This window comes from Chiloscyllium plagiosum, chromosome 37, assembly GCF_004010195.1.
Source record: "Chiloscyllium plagiosum isolate BGI_BamShark_2017 chromosome 37, ASM401019v2, whole genome shotgun sequence".
NCBI classification, from domain to species: Eukaryota; Metazoa; Chordata; class Chondrichthyes; order Orectolobiformes; family Hemiscylliidae; genus Chiloscyllium; species Chiloscyllium plagiosum.
This window is the reverse complement of record NC_057746.1, coordinates 14550266-14574336: the sequence shown is the minus strand read 5'-3', so window position 1 is coordinate 14574336 and position 24071 is coordinate 14550266. Positions and strand designations below refer to the sequence as shown.

General features: G+C 43.2%; 1 protein-coding gene across 1 annotated transcript in view; it reads right to left on the bottom strand.

Annotated features, from left to right (window-relative positions):
- The window catches only part of LOC122541220 (collagen alpha-1(V) chain-like), a 249088-nt gene that overhangs the window by 60712 nt on the left and 164305 nt on the right, over nt 1–24071 (bottom strand). Inside the window, exons 23-36 of the mRNA XM_043677844.1 lie at nt 23010–23054; nt 22255–22308; nt 22065–22109; nt 14241–14294; nt 11863–11970; nt 10273–10326; nt 8716–8769; nt 7976–8020; nt 7683–7736; nt 7074–7118; nt 5742–5795; nt 1762–1815; nt 1431–1484; nt 1231–1338 (exon numbers count right to left, since the gene is read on the bottom strand). Of these exons, the coding sequence (XP_043533779.1) occupies nt 1231–1338; nt 1431–1484; nt 1762–1815; nt 5742–5795; nt 7074–7118; nt 7683–7736; nt 7976–8020; nt 8716–8769; nt 10273–10326; nt 11863–11970; nt 14241–14294; nt 22065–22109; nt 22255–22308; nt 23010–23054 (828 nt within the window). The remainder of the gene's footprint in view (nt 1–1230; nt 1339–1430; nt 1485–1761; nt 1816–5741; nt 5796–7073; nt 7119–7682; nt 7737–7975; nt 8021–8715; nt 8770–10272; nt 10327–11862; nt 11971–14240; nt 14295–22064; nt 22110–22254; nt 22309–23009; nt 23055–24071) is intronic.

Below are 24071 nucleotides of genomic sequence, written 5' to 3'. Positions count from 1 at the left end.
TTTGTTCAGCTGCAGATGTACACCCTGAAGCTCTTCCACTAAGTGAGGCTTCACCTACACTTCCTCCGAGCTTTTTTCCTTTTATAGATATGGCCTAGCTCCAGCCCTTTTAAGTGCTCCGTCCTCACTGACCCCTCTGACTGGACGTCAGACCTGTTTAAATTGAGGGAACCAAACCTCTGCTCCACACTGTGGGGCTTCTGAACACCTCTCAGGTTCTGGCGTCTTTGCCACTTCCAACTTATTCCATTCTGTCATGATGATTAATTTCCCCCCTATATCCACAAACAGTTTCATTCAGCAATTACAATTCTGTTGGTTTGGGGGAGGGGGGGATGAAAAAGAGAGAGAGCGAGAGAGAGAAAGAAAGAAAGAAAGAGAGACAGACAGACAGATATGCACAGAGACAGAGAGAGAGAGAGAAAAAGACAGAGACAGAGAGAGACAGACAGACAGACAGAGACAGAGACATGGTGAGAGACTAAAAAAAGCAGAAAGCAAAACTTGCCAGCTATCACAAAAGAACTCAGAAAACTCCATCTAAAACACTCACCCACTCAGACTATATGTGTTTGGTCACACTTGCTACTGCCTCACATTGTGTCTAGGTTGAAGACAGACATTTACAAAAACTGTGCTGTTGAAGAGCTGAGAGTCAAGAGCAGTTATCATACAGTATCAGGCTCAGATTCTGCACAGTTACAGGCACAAACTTGTACAGTTGCAAGTCTGGATCCTGTACACTCCCAGGTCCAGATCCTGCACAGTATCAAGCCTGGGCCCTTCACAGTTACCTGTATTAGAAAAATGTTTAAAAAGTAACACTTGGAAATGAACGTACTGATTGTACTGGAGCAAGGTACTGAGGTTTCTAAAACTAGTCAGACCAGTGTGCATTTTTCCCAAGTTAAACTGTTTTTTTTCCCCTGCTTAAACAAATCTGGAGGTGGATTGGCCTTTGCACAGCACCAGACTCATTTTACACAGGCTGAGAGCAGAAAGGCTGAAGTAGATAAACAATCAGACATGCTGACATATGGAGTGCAACACAAACACACAGACCCAGGTCACAAAAACAGGCAGAGAACTGTAGTTTCTCGAACAGAAGGCCCACCACCTCACACAGTCACACAGGAGAACAGACAGATCGGCAAAACTGGTAAAAATCTCAACACATCAACACCAAGAGAGGAGAAGTTTGTTGGTAGTCAAAACTACTCATTCCCTCACCTTGGTGCCTTCTTTCCCAGACTGACCAGATAAACCTTGCTCCCCAGGTGGCCCAGGAGGTCCTGGATGTCCCCTCTCACCCATCGGTCCTGTTTCACCACTAGCGCCCTGCAGTCAAACAGCAGCGTCAACATCACCATCCAAAAAGAGGAAATGCTAAAACTATGAGAAGCAGCGGTATCTAAAACAATTATCCTCACCGGAGGTCCAACTACACCTGGTGGTCCAGGAGGGCCAGTCTTGCCTTGGAATCCCTGTCAACAGGAATTGTTATATTAGTAAGGGTGAACCATTGGAGGCACAAGGAAGGGAGAAAAATGAGGCTGGGCAAAAGGCTGGCAAAAAAATAAACACAATCCTCCCAATCTATTAGTCACCTTTCAAAGCCCACCCCTGATGCATTATCCCTCCCAATGAAACCCATTCACAGGCACAGTAGCCCTCCCAGTGCTCTGAGATATCTTGTGTCATGGAAGACCATGCACAAGAGCATTTTTTTTCATCCCATCGAATTCAGAAAGATGTACTCACCACTTCTCCTCTCTGTCCAGGGTGTCCTGGAAGTCCGTCCTTTCCTGGTGGTCCCTAGCCACAGAAAACCACAGTGTTAGCCTCAACCTTCTCATTTCTGCAGCTCTTTAATGGCTGTGAACATCGGCTGCTGTTAATTTCACTTGAAAGGGCATGGGGTTTTGGGAAGTTGGAGGGGAGGAGTCAGTTTAGGGTTGAATCTGTGGCATCTGATATCTGCAGGTTTCAAGGCTGATATGCAATGCAGCTGTTCAGTTTTTCAACGTTTGTCTGGACACTAGCCCTGTGCATTACAGGTATCACACTGCAAATTAAACCCCAGTGTGACAAATATTATACAGAGAATTTTACCACAGTGTATTATTGCAGTTATCTTTACATTCTTGACAATGCATCTGCAATTACATTATCCTTTGCAATGATGTGAATTTATGACGTTGAAGTAATAAACACCACCAATATAATCTCACATTGAGCTTTAACTTTTTCAACAAAAGCCAAGGGATTATGGACATGTTCCTTTGTGATTGTTATGATATACGAACTTCAAACAATTCAAGAGCCAGTAACAATCTCCAGAGTCTCCTTTGCCACTGTACATTACTTCTTCAGATACCGCTTTAATTTCTTAGAGAATACCCTACGGACTTCTCCATTCCTGATTCACTATTTTGCAATATTATTGTAACCACCTCCAAGTCACTAGCATCATTTGCCCTTTCACAAGGTCACTAGCTCACTCATTAGGATTGCATTCAGCTTTTTAATCACTGCTTGGAACTTTATTGACCATATTATTTTTGCCTGTGCCTGCAATAATCTGTTTGTTGACTAGGTTCAATCGAATAATTTTCTAGCATATACTGAATCTTCTTTTCTACCTGAGCTTGTTTCTTGGGGCTTAAAAGATGTAGATATTGTTCTAATCAGTTCTGATTCTTCATCATCCACATCATGTCTGACTAACATAGTATCTTTGGATGTTAGCAAGTTTTGAGAAGATTTGTAGCTCAGGTTGAGGTGAAGAGTGTGGTAAGGCGTAGGTCCACTAGCTTGATGATACTGTCCTTGTTGAAGAAGTAAGTGGTGTTTGGTGTATGTGTCTTTGGGTCTTCTAAGAGTGTAGTCAGTGTCTTACAGATTTCCCAAATAACATAGTTAGAGCTTCCCATAGTCCTTTCTCTAGGTACAAGAATACAATGTCAGTATCCTGTATAAATTAACTGAATTATAGAAGATTTTCTTTGTGAACTACCTACTTTTCCTTCTATCTCACTTTTATTGCACGCACAGTTCTTTTTCTTCAGTATCATAGTCCATAGAAACATCTTCATTAACAACATGCAGATTTAAATTATATCCCTTTTATGTCCAATGTATAAAGTTCATATGTTCTACCTGTCAACCCAATCCTTAAGAGCAATGTTCAATTTTCCCTTGGGCATTTAATTGATTTTGCTTCCTGTTCTAATATAGTAAAGATTGACTCTATATCTTTTTCCTCAAATTTTGGTACAATCTCTCATTCTTCTAAATTCCAGTGAGTAGAGTCCCAAGCTATCTGACCTTTGCTCATAACACAATCCATCATACCAAGGATCATCCCAGTGAATCTTCTCTGAAATGCCTCCAATTAAACAATATCTTTCTTCAGATAAGGAGACCAAAACTGCTTACAGTACTCCAGATGTAGGCTCACTTGTACAGTTCTCGGCTTGATTTAGAAGTTTTCATTCTTTTGCAAAGTCTTTACGTGTTGTGCCTTTTTCAATTAAAAATAGAGATTTTGGTTGCTGAAGGCATTTGGAAGGTCTGTGTTATAACCTTCTCCTGAGTTCAGTGACAAACTGTCATTTATACCCCATTCAAATCCTGTTGCTGGTCAATTACTTCCAAAGTCACCAGGACAGGAAAGTCCCGCAAAAGGATCAAAATCCAACTTCTTCAAGAGACCTTTCATCTTTATATAATCAATAAATGAACACACAGTGCCACTTTTCAAGTTATTAAAAAAAATTCAACAGTTCATTCTCTGCAAAAATGCAAGCCAAATTTTTAATTTTCAAAATTTATATATTCAAATGAACTACCTGGAGTCCTGACACTATTTATTTTCATTCTTTCTGCCAAAGCAAACCACATTTTTCCTGACATTATACACCATCTGCCAGACTTTTGCCCACTCTTGCAACGTATCTGCATACATCTGAAACCTCCTTCACAACCTACTATCCTACCTGCCTTTATGACATCTGCTAATGTACATAACATTCCTTTACTCTAAGTCATTGGTATCAACCAGAAAAAGCTGAGGCTCCAAGACAGATCCTAGCATGTCGTGCCAATCAGACAAAGACCCATTTACGCATACTCTGTTTTCTGCAGGCAATCTTCCATCATGTTAGCATGTTAATCACAATGCTAAGAGCTCGTACTTTGTGCAATAGTCTTTTACACAACACCTCATCAAATGCCTTCTAGAAATCCAAACATACGTATGTATGGGCTCCCCGTTACCCACAGATCATGCTATCCCTTCAAAGAACTTCAATAAATTGGTTAAACATTTCCCCTACACAAAACTATTTTGACTTGTTCCAATTACTCGGTTCCCAGCTCTAATCTCGTTAATACTCAATTCTAATACCATACCTACAGCATGCCTATAGTTTCCTTATTTCTACCACGCTCCCTTTGTGAATAGAGGAGTTACAGTTGCTACTTACTAGTCTGATGGAACCTTTCCAGAACAGAGGAACAAGAGTAAGTCAGTCATTCAGCCCCTCTAGCCTGTACATTATTCAACGAGATCATGGCTTATCTATGGCCTAACTCCACATACCTGCCTTTGGCCCAGATCCCTTAAAACCTTTGCTTCACAATATCTTATCATTTCAAATGTAACACCTGATCTAGCATCAACTGCTGTTTATGGAAGAAGCTTACCAATTTTGGAAAATTAACAGGGATGATTCTACTAAGTCATTTCCTATCTGTTATGACCCTAGAGTGTTGCCCATTAAAAATGGGGACTTGTCAGCACACATATCCATCATTATCAGTTACATCAGTGATTGGAATTTCAACAAGTTCCATTCTCCCTTGCACCTCCTGATCGAAGCTTTTATCTGAATGTTTTTTGTATCCTCTATAACATAGACATAAGTAAAATATTTGCTCATTTCATTCGCCATTTTTTATTATCTAACTCTCATTCTCAGTCACTAAAGCTCGACATTCTATTTGGTCTTTTCCTCTAATTTCCTCTTATTATTCATTCATGGGATGAGGGTGTCACTGTCTGGACCAGCACTTATTGCCCAGAGGGCAGTCAGGAGTCAACCAGGCTGTTGTGGGTCTGGAGTCAAATTTAGACCACAACAGGTAAGGATGCCAATTTCCCTCCCTAAAGGACATCAGTGAACCAGATGGGTTTTTCCAACAAACAATGGATTCATGGTCATCATTAGACTCTTAATTCTAAATTTCTTTTATTGAATTCAAATTCCACCTGGGATTTGAACCCAGGTTGCAAGAACACTATCTGGGTCTCTGAATTAACAGTCCAGCGATTACCTGTAGAAACCCTTGTAATTAGCTTTCACATTCATTTCTACTTCCTCTCATAATATAGCTTCTTTCTCCTGGTTAATCTTTTAGTCATCATTTGTCATACTTTATATTCTGCCCAGTTATTTGACCTGGCTCACACTTTTGTTTACTTCTATGCTTTTTCTCCTTAAGTTTAAGACTTCCCATAACTTCGTTAGTTAAGCTCAAGTGTTGTGTCCCTCCTTTATAGTTTTCTTTCGCATGTGGCGACACTTATTGTAAGCACTGTAAAGTATCCCCATATATGTCTGTCATTGCTTCTCTGTTGAGTTTTCCCTGAGACAAACACCCCATTTCACATTAACGAGCAGGAGTGTCTGTGTGCATGTGCATGTGTGTAATGAAAGAAACCATTCAAATTCACTTACAGGTGGTCCCTTTGGTCCTGCAAAGCCAGTTGATCCTTGAGGCCCTGGAAGACCCTGGAAGAGTTATAAAGAGAAGTATATTATTTAATAAAAACAATATACAGTCTCAAGTTGATCAAAGCAAACCCATTTGCTCACCTGTGCACGGCAATGTTCAACAGCAGGGGCACAATCTCGGTACATAGAACAATACAGCGCAGAACAGACGCTTCGGCTCTCAATGTTGCGCCGACCTGTGAACTGTACTCAGCTCATCCCCCTACACCATCCCTCCACAACTATCTAAAAGTCAGTTCAAGAGCCAAAACTAAGCTTCACGTGTTATACACTTCAGTTCTAAACCCCGACTCAAACACTATGGACCAGATCAGCACTGGTGTCACAGCATTCAAACAAGGGTCACTCAATCTCATAGAGAACATTAACGGAGAGTGCATTTATGGGCTCAGATGTCAAGGACAATTGACTCGTAAATGGCTGAACCAGGTCAACGCAGCAGTGAGTAGGGTTTGAATTGAGAGCAGACTGACATGTCCCTCCTTCCCACATCCCGGCGTCCTACCACATGGACCGCACTGAGTCCTTTTCAACTGCTGCCATTTTGGACAGGCAGTTTGCAGTCAGGGCAATGGTTGGTCAGAGGTCAGCCTTGACATGTCTTTGGCCAGCTCCACTGATGACATGAGGCTGACCATTTCTGAACAGATCTGATGTGGGACTGCTCATCCCCATTAACTGTGACCATCATCCCAATGTGCCAGGCTTTACTGACAAAGTGGGGTGGGTGTGATGAGCAGCACAAATTGAGAGTGTGCCCATGCCACGTGTAGGAGATTGGATTGGCAGCAGGTTGGTGTAGTGATGGGAGTTACATTGCCCTCCTCCACAGTTAAAGGAATCCGTGCGCTTTCTGAAGACCATAAAAGTCCTCAACAAAAAAGAAAGTCCTGTTAACACAGTGGGCCAGTTTCCAAGGCAACCACGCCCTCTAGAATTAGAATTCCCTTAGAAAATGCCAGTCTACGCAACATTCTTCGACACAATTGTTCACTGTGATGAGGAGACTGAAAATGTAGCACTTGATCATTAGAAGTAAGAAGTCATGCACAATTCTATCAACTCTCACACTTATAGATTTTTCTCTCAAGGAAAATCTTAAATATCTCTAGGGAAGGACAATGAACAGGACTCACGACTAAGATGCAAACGGGTTTGTAGAATAGGATGAAATAAGCATCCAAGAGTTCAAAATGAAATTGACTTATTAGTAAAAACAGATCTTTGCCTATCCTGAAAGCATCATTTGTTCTGCGGTACACTGGATACACTCACCCGTTCTCCAGGAGGACCCGGAGGCCCATCAGTTCCCGAGCTTCCCTGTTAAAAACGGCAAAAGAACAAAGTAAATTGCAACATTCATGACACAGAATGACCTGGCCTTCCAAGACACGGTTCACTCAAACCGTTCAGCATTCTCACATGCACGCTGGTACAGCTACCTGTCACACACTTTCCTCCCATTGTAAAACTCTCAAGTATAACAATATGTTACACATATTCAAATCAAACTCTTAATTGTGACACACTGTCAGTTATATATTTAGTACAAGCCTCACATAACATGCTCAGTCTTACGTCTCTCAGTTAAGAACTGTCTGTTATATATACACTCTCAGCATAAAACTGTCATACATCACACTGTCACACAGATACCTTTAACGTAAAATTTTAAATCTCACTCCATTACACACTGCACCCTCAGGAGTAAATATTCGCAGTGTAAAACTCTCACTTAACACTCTCTCTCTCTTTGTTACATACATGTCTTCGGTTTACTGTTCTGCTAGTCGATCATATCCAGGATAATGAAACCTGCCTCTAATGATTCTCTAACATCCACCTCACATCGAGTATGATCTCCACCATTGTCCAAGCACTCACCTTTGCCCCTGGTTTTCCAGTTGCTCCTCTTGGTCCTCGTTGACCACGTGGACCCTTGGAGAGAAAGCCAAAATTAGTCATCAGTCAGAGACTGTCTAAATCCTAGCCACTTGTAGTCCGATGTGGGAGTGGAGTTAAAGGATCTGCGCCTGCTCTAAATCACCTTCCCAATGTCCTTTTGCTTTTCCACTCTAAGACCCAACAATATGACACTCTATTCAGACTCTGTTTCGATAATTACTAGGAAATATTCCCATTCAAACTCTTACTGATTGGTAAAGATAATGACATACCGTAGGTCCACGCTGTCCTCGTTGACCCAACTTGCCTTGCAAGCCCTGGGAGTGTAGGAGGAAGAACAAGTTTGAGATATGGAGGCAAAAGATGCAGAAATAAAAAGAAGAGAAACAAGTGCAAGACAGAGAGGGAGGAAAAAGATAGGAGGCAAAACAGGAGGACAGCAAGAAGGACACAAATTGAGGGCAAAAATATTAGGAAAGAGACAAGAGAGTATGACAAGGATGAGATGGAAAAGAGAGGATAAAGAGTTCAATGGCAGAGATAGATTACAGGGCGAAAGAAACATACAACATGTGAGGGAGTCAGACAGAGAAGAAAAAGAATGTGACGGGAGAAAGATGCCAAGAAAGGACAGAAGAGTCAGGAATAGAAAGGAAAGGACAGGGAAAAAGATGAAGGGAGAAACAGAGGAGGTACAGCAGAAGAAACAGAGAGAGTGAAAAAGCAAGACGTGGGCACAGAAACATACAGCAACACAGACAGAGTAGATAATAAGAACAAAACAAATAGAGATTAAGTGAGGGACAAAAGGCACAAAAGCGAGGGAGGGGTGAGAAACAGTGAGAGTGAGTGAGAGAGTGAGAGAGAAAGAGAGAGAGAGAGAGAAAATGGGAGAGAAGAGAAACATATGATGAGTCATTAATTGCTTATCATGACTTTCCTTATTAAAACTCAGACATTCAGGAGTATATCGCTGTGTTTTCAATGGTCAAAGATTTCATCTGGGACTTACCCTAGCACCTTTCTCTCCGTTAGCTCCTGGGAATCCGGGGAAACCAAGAGAACCCTGGAGAAAGGAAACAGATATTTAGACAAAACTTGAGCGAGAACCAACATCAACCACCACCCACTATTCCCCAGCATGAAATACAGAACAAACAAACAAGCAAACTAAGGGGATTGCAGTGAATCAAGGTGAGGCAGCTCTGGGAAGATGCATGAAGTTACTGGAATTAGTTTAGGCAGAATTGCCAACTGATTCTGTGGTTGTGGGCTGGCAGAGGAGGGTAAAACGTAGAACATCTTCGCCCCATCTCCCCCACTGCACTTCAACTCCACTCCCTCTATTCCCCTGAAGGAGTTCCCCCTCCAAGAACATGTAAGCTTCACTCACAGTGTGGGGCCGCCCCTCAATCAAGTGAGATCCGGGAGACAGCTGTTCCAGTCCATTCATCACAGCTTCTGTGCGTTTCCTAAGATTCCACATGCTGTGCTGATATGGTCCAAGCTGAGTGAACCTAACTACACAACTGCAGGTCTAAACAACTGGGCATGGGTCCAGAAATGGAACAAAGGCACATCCATAGGTGAAAGTGGGCACACTTTCTTTTACACACAGATACAAGTGGTCAGCATGGTGGCTCAGTGGCTAGTATTGCAGATTCACAACGCCAGGGACCCGGGTTCAATACCAGCCTCGGACACCTGTCTGTGTGGAGTTGCACATTTGCCCTATATCTGCACGAGTTTCCTTTAGGTGTTCCAGTGTCCTACCATGGTCCAAAGATGTGCAGGCTAAGTGGGTTAGCCTTGGGAAATGTAGGGATAGGGTAGGCAGTGGCACCTCAGAGGATCAGTGTGGACTTGATGGGCCAAATCGCCTGCTTCCACATTGTAGGGATTATACAAAATGCACACACATATAGACAAATGTATAAACAAACATATGCATGCACACTTTCACACAGACAAATACACACTCACACACACAGACATATAGATAGAATACAATAAACAAGCATCCTGGAAATATCTGAAATAAAGATGCACTTATATAGCACCTCTCACAACCTCAAGATGTCCCAAAATGTACTCTCTTTTGTCGGAAATATGACAGCCAACTCACACACATTTGTGATGGTGCGTGAATGATAAATATAGGTCAGGACACTGGATGGCACACCCCTTCCTTCTTTGAAACTCTGGCCATGGGACTTTGCATGTTGACCTGAGAGGGCTGCTGGGGTACCAGTTTCACATCTTATCCAAAAGATGGAATTTCCAAGAGTGCAGCGGGCTCTCAGGGATGTATGAGGAGTATCAGCCTGTATCATATCTATGCCGTGAGCTTCAATCCCACAAGTTACTGACTCCCAGGCCAGACTACTGACATGTGCATACATAAATAGACACAAACACACAGAAACACAAACAGTGGTACTTATGTATATATACATGCACTGGAAATAAAGTGTTTCTGAAGATGTAAATGAAATATCAAATAATTTGCTGATTATAAAATGCTGTGTAACTCTGCCACATTTGACAGCTTTTGCTTCAATCTTCTTACCTTAGGTCCCTGGCGTCCAGGGTAACCAGGGAGACCGGGCACTCCAAGTTTACCCTAAAAACAGTGAAACGGAGGTAATGAAACAGGGATGATTACAATGCACTGAGTATCTATTTAACATGTAAATTTATTGACAATTGACAACTAACTTATTTTATAGCAAACATGGCCCTTCATTGGAAATTTATCAGTTGAACTTTGACATAGAGTTACAGGAGGGAAGGCAGCTATCAGATCTGACAACCAAAGGTTTGGTTACAGGGATTGATTTTTAAGCACATGACTTAAAAGGATGAGGGGCATATTGAAACACAAAGGTTTTGGAAGGAAATCTCAGAGGCCAGGGTCTAGACAGCTCAGGGCACTGTCTCCAGTGGTGGGCCACAGCAAGAAATCCTACAGAAAAGCTGAGTCAGATGAACATTGAGTTCATGGGGGTTTGCAGGGCTGGTGGCAATGATGAAGAAAGTGAGGTGCCAAACCAATGAGGAACTGAAATACAAAGATGAGATTTGGAGTACTGCTGTGAAGAGAGATATCCTGCTGAAGTTTTCAATCCCGCGGTTTATCAGGAAACATGTAAGAGTGCCAAATTTTAAATTATCACAACAAGTTATATGAGCAGAAAAGGGCACTGAGTGCTGAAGGGGTGCTTCAAGACATCCTCTTAGAGTTACGTGGATGTTAGTGGAGCCTCCACCTCGCTGTTACTTTCTTCACAGTGATGCTGCAATCAGCATTCACTTATCGACCAATCAGCATCCTTTTTCCCCTGTAGTGTAAATTGTTGTGATCGTCTGAAAATTAGCATTCTTGCATGTGTCCTGATGAGTGCAGAATGCATGTATCTTCAGTTTTTAACAATATCCGAGGCTTTGAGGTGAGAATCTTTGTCAGGATATGTGTGTGTGTGCGCGCGCGCGCGCGGTTTTATTAGTGGGTGCGTATGTCTTGGTCAGGATTGGACATAAAGACGACAAGGGTGTTGGAGAAGGGGAACCTCATGGCAACAAAGGGTATGGGTTAAGGTTCCAACAGCAGATACGCTGAGCCACAGGGAAGGAAGGAGGAAGCAATAGTGTGCACAGTAGATCAATCCACATGGTGCCAGGGATATAAGGTCAAAAGCTTAGAGGGGAACAGTGATCCAACTCCCATTCCAATTCATATGTTAAACTTTGACAGAACTGACTTCATTCTCAACAAGGTGGACCAGGGAAGGGGAGAACAGGAACAGGAGAATTTTTTTAAAAACCACAGGAAGACACAAAGGTTGGGGGGGGGGGGGGGGGGCTGTGGTGGTAGTAAGGCGTTCAAGCGTAGGGAGAAATGGTGGCAGGTGAGGAAAGGAGTCAGAATAGGATGTGAGGAAGGTAGAGAATGGCAAGAGATCAGAGTTGAAGGGTGAGAGTTAAGAGAACAGGCAAATTGAGGGAAGGAAGGAGCTAGGACAGTGAGAGACAGACAGAAAGAGATGGAGATGGAGACAGAGAGAAAACGGATAAGTCTCAGAGGGAACATATCCCTGTCACCTGACATGGGCTGGAAGAAGAGTTGAGATGGGGACTGTCAGACCACAATGTCTCTCACCTTCTCACCTGGTGCACCCAAGGGACCAGGGTCACCTGGAGGTCCTACACGACCTTTGGGACCTTCGGGTCCATCCTCCCCTCGAGGACCGGTTGGCCCAATCTCTCCCTGATAGAAAAAGGGAAAAGGACAATTAATACTTTTTAAAAATGCAAGTGTCACAAATCTTTCCAGATGAGCAGAATTGCTAAGTCAATGGAGTACAACCATATTTGACAGAGAGAGAGAGAGAAAAAGATGGAGAGAGAGTGTGAGAGAGAGAGATAATGAGAATGAGAGAGAGACAATGTGAGAGAAAGAGAGAATGAGAGAAAGAGAGAACGTGTGAGAGAGAGACAGAAAGAGAGAGAGAGACGAGATAGTATGGTTAATGCATTGTCAGGCAGGCGCATGAACACACGCCTCCAAAGTACATTTGGTCAGAAGACAGTGAAAACCCACCTTCATGATTCAAGGTATGTTGCCTTTAACTATTTTAATCATTCTTTTCCATACCACAATTGATACAGATATCTCTTTCAGCACCTTTCTGGAGAATTTCTATCTCAGTACCCTCAACGATTCAAAGGTGCAGATAAGGACGCTCGTTGATGTTTACATACTGTTGAACACCATTCGCAATTCCACAGAAACTTAAAATTTCAGCAAAACTTGGACAATGTTCAGACTTGGTTGGAGGTGTGGCAAGTAACATTTTCACCTCACAATGTCAGGTAATCCAAGCATCATCCCTTGACATTCAATGACATCACCAATTAAATTGCCAACTAGCAATATCCTGGATGTTAGTACTGATCAGAAACCAAACTGGACAAATCAAATAAATACTGTACCTATAGACCAAGTCAGAGGCAAGAAATCTTGCGGTGTGTAATTGATCTCCTAGTTCCCCAAATCCTCTGGCTCATCTACAAGGCATAAGTCAGGAGAGTGATGGAACACTCTTCACTTGTTTGGATGTGTGCAGCTCCAACAGCACCAGAGAAGCTTGACACAAACCAGGACAAACAGCATGTTTGACCGGCACCCATTAATTATTCACTGCCTTGCTGTCACTGAGAGCTCATATCGATTGTGTACACCTGCACAATGCACTGGGAATTCACCAAGACTCCATCAACAGCACGTTTCAAACCCATGACCTCTACCAACTAGAAGGGCAAGAGCAGCAAATATATGGGAACACCCTCAATACCTACAGGTTCTCCTCCAAGCAACTCACCATCCTGACCTGCAACTATACATTGAGATTCTTCAGTGCCATTGTTCAAACTCTAGGACTCCATCCCTTACAGCACTGTGAGCATATTTACTCCCACAGACTTGAGCAGCTCAAGAAAGTAGGTCACTACCTTTTCCAGAGAAATCAGGGATGGACTCTAAATACTGGTATCTCCAGTGCCAGTTACAGTGCATCAAATGAATTAAAAAGTCCATTCCAACTATCTAATCAAGCACAGTGGCAATTGTGTAATTCCTTCATTAGTGCCATCAGAATTAGTTTTAATTTAACTGTCTTTATTATTTTGAAACCAAAATGCTGACGATGGAAGAATAAATACTGAAAAAAGTGCACAATGCACGTAATGCCAGGATGATGCCTAATCCTCTTCACAGAATCACAGAGGTCTTATGGCATGGAGGGAGACCATCCAACCCATAATGACTACACTGGCTCTTCAAATGAGCATCACTAACTACTACTGATCCCCTGCTCTGTCGAAATACCCTTGCGCATTATTATTTATCCAAATAACCATCCACACACACAGTTTCTGCTGCTGCCCCTTCAATCAGTCCCACATTCTCCTATCTAGCAGCGACAGGCATTTGGAGGACATTGGCATTTCACACCTCAACTGCTTGTTGTCTGAAGGCTTGAGAGTGTCTACAGATTGAACACATGACCTAAGACACTTACCTGTGAATTCAGTGAGTCATCTGTCTTTACAGCCTATGGCCCAATCCAATCAGCCACAATCTTATTGATTAGTGGAGCAGGCTTGAGGAGTCAAATTGCCACTCCAGATCCTATTTCCTTATCCTAATGCAATGATACACATGAAAGTGTAGACTTATAAGCCTGTCAAGCCTGCTCTGCCACTGAATTAGATCATGGCAGAGCAACGTCCAGATCCTACATTATTCCATATCCCTCAATGTCATTAGTGTCTAGAAAACTATCATCTTCTGTCTTGAACGTGCTCAATGACTGAGCTTCCCCAAAACTCTGAGGTACAGAATTCTAAAAATTCACCATCATCTGAGGGGAGAAATTCCTCCACCTCCTCCTAAGTCTTAAATCACATGCCCTGTCTTCAAAGGCCATGCTCTCTAGGTCTAGACTCTAGAAGCCATTATAAAACCAGCATCCTTACTCGTTCGCCTTTGAGGCCCATGTCTCCCTTGAAGCCTGAGAACCCATCTTCACCCTAGGAGAAAGCAATAGACAACAAGTGAATTGTAGCAAATCAGAGTGACACAGAAATAAACCCAGTATTTCTACTCATCAATCTATTGCTAATTAAAAAATTCACAGGACACTCTCGAGCACTTGTCCTCAAGTTGAAGTATTTGTCTCTAGTATTTGTCCTCAAGTATTTGTTGAAGTATCAGTGTTGTTCTATCATTGGAAACAGGACAGCCAGTTTATGCACATCAGTATTATTAAACAATGCTGTGACAGTGACTGAATTTTCACACTGTGATGCTGTGCGGGATAAACTTTGTCAATAGGACACTGTGGAGACCATTTTCAAACATAGGTAAGGGTATCTTTCACATCTGAGGTGAAGTCCTAAGTTTGACATTCCATATGAAAGACAGCGTCTCTGACAGTGCAGCCGTCCCTCAGTACCATGCTGGATTTATTCGCCTGGATTGTTGGCAAACTTCCAGAGTTGGACTTGAACCCCTCCACCTGGTTTTACTCCGAGATGATTGTACTACCGTCTGAGCCTTAATACAGACCCGTTGAAATTACTGGAATAAGTAACATCAAAGATAATAAGAGAGGGCCCAATGATTCTCTGCTCAGGACATTCTCAACAGTCTGGGCTTAAACAGGCAATTCTAACAATTGCTAACGTTCGGAATCAGCAACTTAAAATTAGAAGGTGCCTCTAAGATAATGAAACATCTCAAAGTGCTTTACAGAAGCATTATAAAACAAAATATAACATCAAGCCACATAGGACTTATTTTATTATTTGTTCATAGAATGTGGGCATGCTGGCAAGGTCAACATTTATTGCTGATCCCTTATTGGCCAGAGGGCAGTTCAAAATCATTGTTTTGGGTCTAGAGCCATGTGGATATCAGACCAGGTTAGGGTGACAGATTTCCATCCTTAAAAGGATTAGTGAACCAGATCAGTTTTTAACAAGAATGGATAATCGGCTAATGGTCACCATTAGGCCAGCTTTTCAATTCCAGGCTTTTATTGAATTCAGATACCATGATGGGATTCAGACTCATGTTTTCAGAACATCAGCATGGTGTTCTGGATTGCTAGTATAGTGACACTCTTATTGCACCACCACTTCACCTCCTGGACCATTTGGCTACAAGTTTGGTCAATGAGTTAGGCTTTAAATCACATTTGCTGGGAAGAAAGTGCAGATGGGGTCCTGGAGATGTTTACGGAGTGGATGCCGAGGCTTAGGACTCAGACAGCTGACAGTGGAGCCACCAATGATACGAGAGATCAAAACCAGGAGACACTCAGCGTACCCAGATTGCGAAAGTGCAGAACACAGAGGGTTGTGGGGCTGGAGTAGATAATGGAGAATGAACAGAGAGCAAGCAGAAGTGGGTACTGCAGATGCTGGAGATTAGAGTCAATATTAGAGTGGTGCTGGGAAAGTACAGCAGGCCAGGCAGCAGGAGGAGCAGGAAAATCAACGTTTCAGGCAAAAGGCCTTCATCAGGAGTGAGGCTGGGAGCCTCGGGGGTGGAGAGATAAATGGGAGGGGGTTGGGGCTGGGGGGAAGGTAGCTGAAAGTGCAAAAGCTGGTTGAGGATGTGGCTGAAGAGCTTCAGGGCAGAGGAGATGACCTGGGGTTTGCAGTGTGAGAGAGAGAGACTCAGAGATCCTTGTAGAGAGAGGAGGTTATATTTCTCTCCCCACCCCTATCTGCTTTCCGCAAAGACCACTCCCTCAGCAAATACCTAGTCAAGTCCACAACAACCCACCCTCCCCTCCCGGCACCTTCCCCTGCCACTGCGGGAATTGCAAAACCTGTGTCCACACCTCTCCCCCTCACCTCCATCCAATGCCCCAAAAGAGCCTTACACATCCATTAAAACATTTCACCTGCATTGAAACATAACTTATTGTATCCATTGCTCCCAATGCAGTCTCCTCTACATTGGGGAGACCGGACATCTCCTCACAGAGCGCTTCAGAGAACATCTCCAGGACACCCACACCAATCAGCCCCACCAGCCCATGGTTGAACATTTCAACTCCCCCTCCCACTCTGCGAAGGACATGCAGGTCCTGGGCTTCCTCCACCTCCACCCCTTCACCATCTGACACCTGGAGGAAGAACGCATCATCTTCTGCCTCAGGACCCTTCAACCCCATGGCATCAATGTGGACTTCACCAGTTTCCTCATTTCTCCGACCTATCACCTTCACCCCACCTCCATCCACCTATTGCACTCTCAGCTACCTTCTCCCCAGTCCCACCTCTCTCCCCTCCCCCCACCCCTCCCAGCCTCCCCATTTATCTTTCCACCCCTGAGGTGCCCAGCCTCCTTCCTGATGAAGGGCTTTTGCCTGAAAAGGTCATTTTCCTGCTCCTCAGATGCTGCCTGACCTGCTGTACATTTCCAGTACCATTCTAATCATGAACAGAGAGCAGTCTGGGAAGGTAAGTGATTCTGATTTGAAATGATTTCAACTGAGAAACTGAAAAGTGATATCACAGGAGGGCTTTGATTTGATTGGCTCATAACGGGTCTGCAAAATTCAAATCTGTGCTAAATTGAATATCGTTAATTTATTGGTTACAACTTGCATAAGCAGAGATACAAAAAGTTTAAAAATTTAAAAACAAATTCAGAACTAATAAAATGAAGTAAGAATGGAGGGTTAGAGGATGTGTTGTTTCTGCATGATGTAGGAGCTGGTGGACCCCATTGTGGTTCCCAGTGACCATGTCTGTAGTAAATGTTGGTTGCTGGAAGAACTCTGGCTCAGAGTTGATGAGCTGGAGTCTAAGCTTCAAACATTCTGACACACCAGGAAGGGGGAAGAGGGTTACCTGAATGCTATTTTTCACGAGACAGTCACACTCCTTAGACTAACTAACTTGAATTCAGCCAGTGGGGATGGGACCATGAGTGAGGAAGGTAGAGGGATCCAGCAGGTAGAGTTGCAAGAGCCTCAGTCCCTGTGCTGTTCAAACGTTTTGCTCCCTGTGTGGACAGCAAGGGGCGCTGCAGGGAGGAGGAACCAACTGACCGTAGAACCATGGTGCAGGAAGCCATTCAAGTGGGGGATAGAGAAGAGAAATGCTTTTGTAATTGTGGGTAGTGTAGTTGGGGGTATAGACCATGTTCTCTATGACTAGGGTCGAGAGTCTCGAAGATTGTGTTGTCTGCCTGGTGCCCGGGTTTGAGATATCTCATCGGGGCTGTAGAGGAACTTGGAGTGGGAGGGTAAAGATCCAGTGGTCGTGGTCGATGTAGGTACTAACAACATAGATAAAACTAGGGCAGTGGTTCTACTAAGGGATGATGAACAGCTAGGAGCTAAATTAGAAAGCAGAACCAGAAAGATAATAATCTCTGGATTACTACCTGAGCCATGAGCTAATTGGCACAGGGTCAATAAGATTAGGCAGATAAATGTATGGCTCAAGATTGGTATGGGAGAAATGGGTTTGAATTCATTGGACATTGGCACTAATTCAGGGGAAGAAGGGACCTGTTACGATGAGATGGTCTTCATCTGAACCATGCTGGGAGCAGAGTCGAAGTAAATCACATAGCTAGGATTGTAGACAGGGCTTTAAACTAAATGGGGGGGAGGGCTCAGTTATCGAGGAAATTAAAAAACCAAAATTAAGGGAGGAGGTAAGAGTGCAGAACTCAGGAGAGGTTATTAAAGTCTCTAGCACAGAGAACTCAGGAGAGGTTATTAAAGTCTCTAGCACAGATACAAATAGGACAGAGTGTACAGAAAGGGTTAGCAATCAAACTCCAAGCACACTGGACAAACAAATGATAATGAGAAGCGGGGGGAGGGGGGAGTGCATTAATACAGAACTGAAGGTGTTTTATCTGAATGCATGCAGTATAAGGACTAAGACAGACAGGCTAGTGGTACAGATCAAAATTGGCAGGTTAAGACATGATGGGTATCCCTGAGACATGGCTGCAAGGAGATCAGGATTGGGAGCTAAATATTCAAGGATGTACATCCTATCAAAAAGATAGGTAAGTGGGCAGAGGGGGTGGGATTGCCTTATGAGTAAGAAATGAAATTAAATCAATAGTGAGAAATGAAGTAGGGGCAGATGGTGTAGAATCTGTGTGATTAGAACTGAAGAACCACAAAAGTAAAACAGAACATAGTTGGTACAGGCCTCCAGCTAGTAGTCAGGAGCTGGGTGAGGGAGGTAAGATAAACAAGGAGAGAGAAAAGATGACGCAAGATCCAGGAGATAGAAAGGATGTGTAGGAAAGGCAAAGTTACAGTGGGTCATGGGGGATTTCAATATGCAGGTGGACTGGGAAAATCAGGTTGGTAGTTGATTGCAAGAAAAAGGAATTTATGGAATGTCTACGAATTGGCTTTTTGGAGCAGCTTGTGGTGGAGGCTAGGGGACAGGCAGCACTGGATTTAGTGTTGTGCAATGAGGCAGAATTGATAAGGGAGCTTCAAGGTGAAGGAACGCTTAGGAGGCAGTGACCATAACATGATTGAATTTACTCTGTAATTTGAGAAGATGAAGATAGAATTAGCGGTAATGGTATGACAGCTGAATAAAGGCAACTACAGAGGCATGAGGGAGGAGCTGTGTAGAATTGACTGGGCGAGGAGCCAAGCAGGAAAGACAATGGAACAGTAATGGCAAGAGTTTCTGGAAATAATTTAGGAGACATGTCAGAGACTCATCCTGGGGAAAAAGCAGCATGGTACATGGAGGATGGGGCAACCATGGCTGACTAAGGAAGTCAGGGATCGCATAAAAGCAAAAGAGAAAGCATATAATATCGCGAAGGACAGTGGGAAACCAGAGGATTGGGAAGCTTGCAAAGACCAACAGAGGGCAACAAGAAAAGAAATATGGAGGGAGAAGATTAAATATAAGGGTAATGTAGCTAATAATATAGAAGGAAGACTGTAAAAGTCTCTTTAGATTTCTAAACAACAAAAGAGAGGCAAAAGTCGAAATTAGGCTGCTGGAAAATGATGCTGAACAGATAGTAGTGAGTAACAAGGAAATGGTTGAGGAGCTGAATAATTACTTTGGTTCAGTCATCACAGTGGAAGACATGAGTAATATCCCAAAAATTCAACAGAGTGAGAGGACAGAGCTCAGTATGGTGGCCATCACCAAGGAGAAGGTGCGAGAAATACCAAATTCCCTGAAGCTGGATAAATCACCTGAACCAGATGAGCTATACACCAGAGTTATAAAGGAGATAGCTGAAGAGATAGTGGAGGTGAGAGTGGTGTTTTTCAGGAATCACTAGAATGAGGGAGGGAGCCAAAGGACTGGAAAATCACTAACGTGACACTCCTGTTTAAGAAGGGAATAAGGCGAAAGATAGGAAATTTCAGACTGACCTCAGTCATGACTAAGATCCTGAAATCAATTGTGAAGGATGAGATTTCTGAATACTTGGGAGTGTATGGCATAATACGGCAAAGACAACATGGTTTCATCAAGGGGAGGTCATGTCTGACAAATCTGCTTGAATTCCTTGAGGAAATAACGAGAAGGTTAAACCAAGGAGAGCCAATGGATGTTATCTGCCTGAACTTCAAAAAGGTCTTTGACAAGGTGCTGCACAAGAGGCTACTGAGTAACACTAAGGCCCATGGCATTACAGGCAAGGTATTAGCATGGATAGAAGCTTGGCTACTGGCAGAAAACAGAGAGTGCGGATAAAAGGGTCCTTCCCAGGATGGCAGCCAGTGACTGGTGGTATTTCGCAAGAATCACTGTCGGGACCACAACTTTTCACTTTATACATTAACGATGATGGAACTGAGAGGATTCTGACTAAGTTTGCAGATGATACAAATATAGAAAGAGGGACAAGTAGCATTGAGGAGGTGGGGAGGCTGCAGAAAGATTTGAACAGGTTAGGAGAGGGGGCAAAGAAGTGCCTGATGAGTGCAACGTGGGAAAGTGTGCGGTCATGCACTTTGGTCAGAAGAATAGATGTATGGACTATTTTCTAAATCGGCAGAAAATTCAGAAGTCTGAATTGCAAAGAGACTTGGGCGTTCTCATCCAGGATTCTCTCAAGGCAAACTTGCAGGATGAGTCAGTAGTTAGAAAGGCAAATGCAATGATGGTACTTATTTTGAGAGGACTTGAAAATAAAAGCAGGGATGTACTTCAGAGGTTCTATAAGGCTCTGGTGTATTGTGTGCAGTTTGGGCCCCATACCTCAGAAAGGATGCACTGGCTCTGCAGAAAGTGTTCAAAGGAGGTTCACAGAATGGTCCCACACATGAAAAGCTTAACGTATGAGGAACATTTGAGGACTCTGAATTTATACATGATGGAGTTTAGAAGGATGAGGGGGATCTAATTGAAACATATGGAATACTGAATGGCCTGGACAGAGTAGATGTTGGGAAAATGTTTCCACTGGTAGGAGAGACTAGAACCCGAGGGCATAGCCTTAGAGTAAAGGAAAGACTTTTTAGAATGGAGATAGGAAGAAACTTCTTCAGCCAGAGTGGTGAATCTATGCAATTCGTTGCCACTGAAGCCAGGAGGCCAGGTCATTGAGTATATTTAAGACTGAGATAGATAGGTTCTTGAGTATCAAAGGGATCAAGGGTTACGGGGAGAAAGCGAAAGAATGGGGTTGAGAAACTTATCAGCAATGTTTGAATGGCTGAGCAGACTCAATGGGCTGAATAGTCTAATTTCTGCTCCTATGTCTATGGCCTTATGGTCTAATGGAACTGGTGGAGGAGTGTGTCGGGTGAAGAGGACAACAAGAGATTTGAAATCAAGATATTGCTGAACCTGGAGCTAGTGTAACTCAGTGAGCAGAGTGGGATCAGGAGAGGTGGGACCTGATATGGGAAGGATTGCAGGCAAGAGTGGTTTGGATGGACTCCAGGTTAGGGAGGATACTGTGTGGCAAGCAGCAAGGTGTATTGGAACAGTCACACATACTTGGCTCTGACTAGCAGTGCTAATGTCCAAACTCACTGTCTCCATTAGTGCAGAAACTATAGCCATCTCAATAGATTTTGGTTGGCATGATTGGAAACTATTAGCTTCCAGCAGAACCAATGCATGCTCCATCGCTGAGATCAGTACACATAGAGAAACACAATGTTCAGGTGAACTATCTGTATGTGTACTATAGTTATGACACAAAGTAGCAGCTCTTGAGAGCAGCAACAGGCTGAAGAAGAGTGGTGTTGATTTGGCACTAACTGACATCTGATCAAAGAGTGCCCTCAAATAGTGCAAGTGTCAGTGGAGAGTACCAAGTACGACTCTTAGTAACTGACTAGATTGACTAGCTCCTATGTAAGAGCAGATCAAGTGTCAACGGCTACAGGGGAACACAGAAAACACGGAGAACAGACCCACATACTCCAGCTGAAAGCAGGGTCAGAGCGAAGGAGAGTAATTTATTAGCTTGATTGGTCAAAGTTAAAATCTGAGCCTGTGAATGGTCAGAAGGAAGCAACATGCAGGGAGAAGGGGAGTTCCACACTCTGGAAAAGGCAGGTTGGGTTGGAGCAGGGGCCAGGCAAACAAGAGCCAGAAGAGAAGGGAAGAATGCGCAGCCAGGTCTTCAGGAGAAATGGGAGATACTGATTGAGAGTAGCAACGGCCGTAGTTCTAGTGGTAAGCTAGACAGGGAGACAGAAACAAAGACGGAGGAAGGAATTGGAGATGAAGGCCAAGGAAAGGACGGCTAATTGGCTAAATCAGCACAGTGTTCGAAACAGAAATGCAAAAGACTGAACAAAACCATCTTACCTTTTCACCTTTGTGTCCCTTCAACCCTCGGATTCCTTCAGATCCCTGAAACAAAGCAAATGGATAATTCAGTTTCAATGTGGGGGAATTTGTTGCGGGTGGCATCTAGTGTGTGGGTCACATTGGTCATCGTCTCGATTATTCGAAGGAGGGCATGGGGGCCAATGCAGCTGCTGGTGTTAATACTCACCTTCACACCACGTGGGCCAGGATAGCCAATAGGACCTTGTGGACCAGACTGACCCTGCGCAGGGGCAAAAGTGGGAAAAAAAAGAATGAGATATCACCATATACCAATCATCGATCATCCAAAGTTCAATACAATTGCATGCACGGTGGCCTCACCTTCCCACCACCGTCACCACATGCACTTGGCAGGCCCCACTCCATAGCAATCTATCCCGTACCATTCTTTTCATTTGGAACACTCTCACTAGAGCTCACTTATAAACTGGGATGACATTCATTTCCAATCACCATTTTCAGGGGCAAAAATTAAAATTTAAAATTACACCAATGATCTGGCATTGGTAGATTTGGATCTCGCTGCAAGAGGTTGGCTAAGGGGTAAATAAATATTGGGCAGGATACAATCCATATTCTTCTCCAAAACAGTGCAATGAGATCTTTTAACAAACAAATGGTAAAAGACCCAATCATGGAGCACTATTGCAATAACATCAGCTAATTACTCACCCAAACCTGTAACAATTGGATATGACTGTAACTAGTCAAAACTGGAGTTCCATTTTAAGGTGCACAAGACCATTTTCAATATGCCACTCACTTCCAAGTTTTACTGTTTATTTTCCCTAGCAAGCAATTTGACCTTATAACTGTTGATTAATTTTATTTTGACTCGTGTCATGCCTCAATTCTTTAACAAGATGACCAATAACTTCTTGGATGACCAAGATGACCAACAAGTGTCGACGATATCCGTACCTGGTTACCCTTTGGACCCACTGCACCTTCTTTACCTGGGTGGCCCTGAAAAGAAGGTAAACAAAAGTTAGAGGTCAAGTAATATGAATAGAGTAAATTTGGAGCCTGATGGCGTTCAAGTATTGTCAATGAGAGGAAAAGAAACAGAAGCAAAGTATGAAGATGAAGATCAAAAGTCAGGGAGCACCAAGAGAGGAATCCAAAACGTACCGTACTAATAAAGGCTAGGTGACACCAACAAGCACATTTTAAAAAAAGTAATAATTGCTGCAATTAATTCAACACTATAACTCTGAGTTGGTGTTGAATTGAAGAATCTGTTAAAAAATATTTCCAAAACCCTGCACTTTGTAGCCATACTTATTTCAGAATGAGCACATGTTAATAGGGCTGTTTATTACTTTCCATAGAATCATCCAAATCTCATAATATTACCAATGTTACCCCTGTCATCAATCGTAGCTTTAACATTGCACCATCAGTGCTCCCTGTAGTATGGCAGTGGGTGGCTACATAACTTGTGTCCATAAGGGCTCCAAGTTTTGCTTGCCTGACTGGGTGGGGGAGGGGATATGGAATTTCAAAATGTTGATTGAATTAAGTAAAACAAAAACAGTTCAAAACGAAAACAAGCCCATACCCCGTTGCCTAGATGGCAATCAAGAGTCTTTACTGTGGGTATGCAGTCACATTAAGACAAGATCTCTTTCTCTGAAGGGCATTAGTAAAGCAGACGGGATTTTACAACATGACCACGGACCCTATTGCCAGCTTTTAATGCCAGATAATTACTGCATTCAAATTTCATTATCTGCCACAGTGAGATTCAAATGCATGCCCTCAGGATATTAGTCTGGTTTTCTCAGTTACTAATCAGGCCAAATGGTAATGTAGCATCTCCCTGCTGCCCCCGAACTCAGCCATTTCAGAGGGCAGCTAAGCTGCTGTAGATTCACGTACGGGCCAGGCTAGGAAAGGACAAAGGATTTCCTTCCCTGGAGGACTTTAGGGTGAGTCTTTACCACCACCACTTTTAATTCCAGATTTATTAATTCAAGTTAA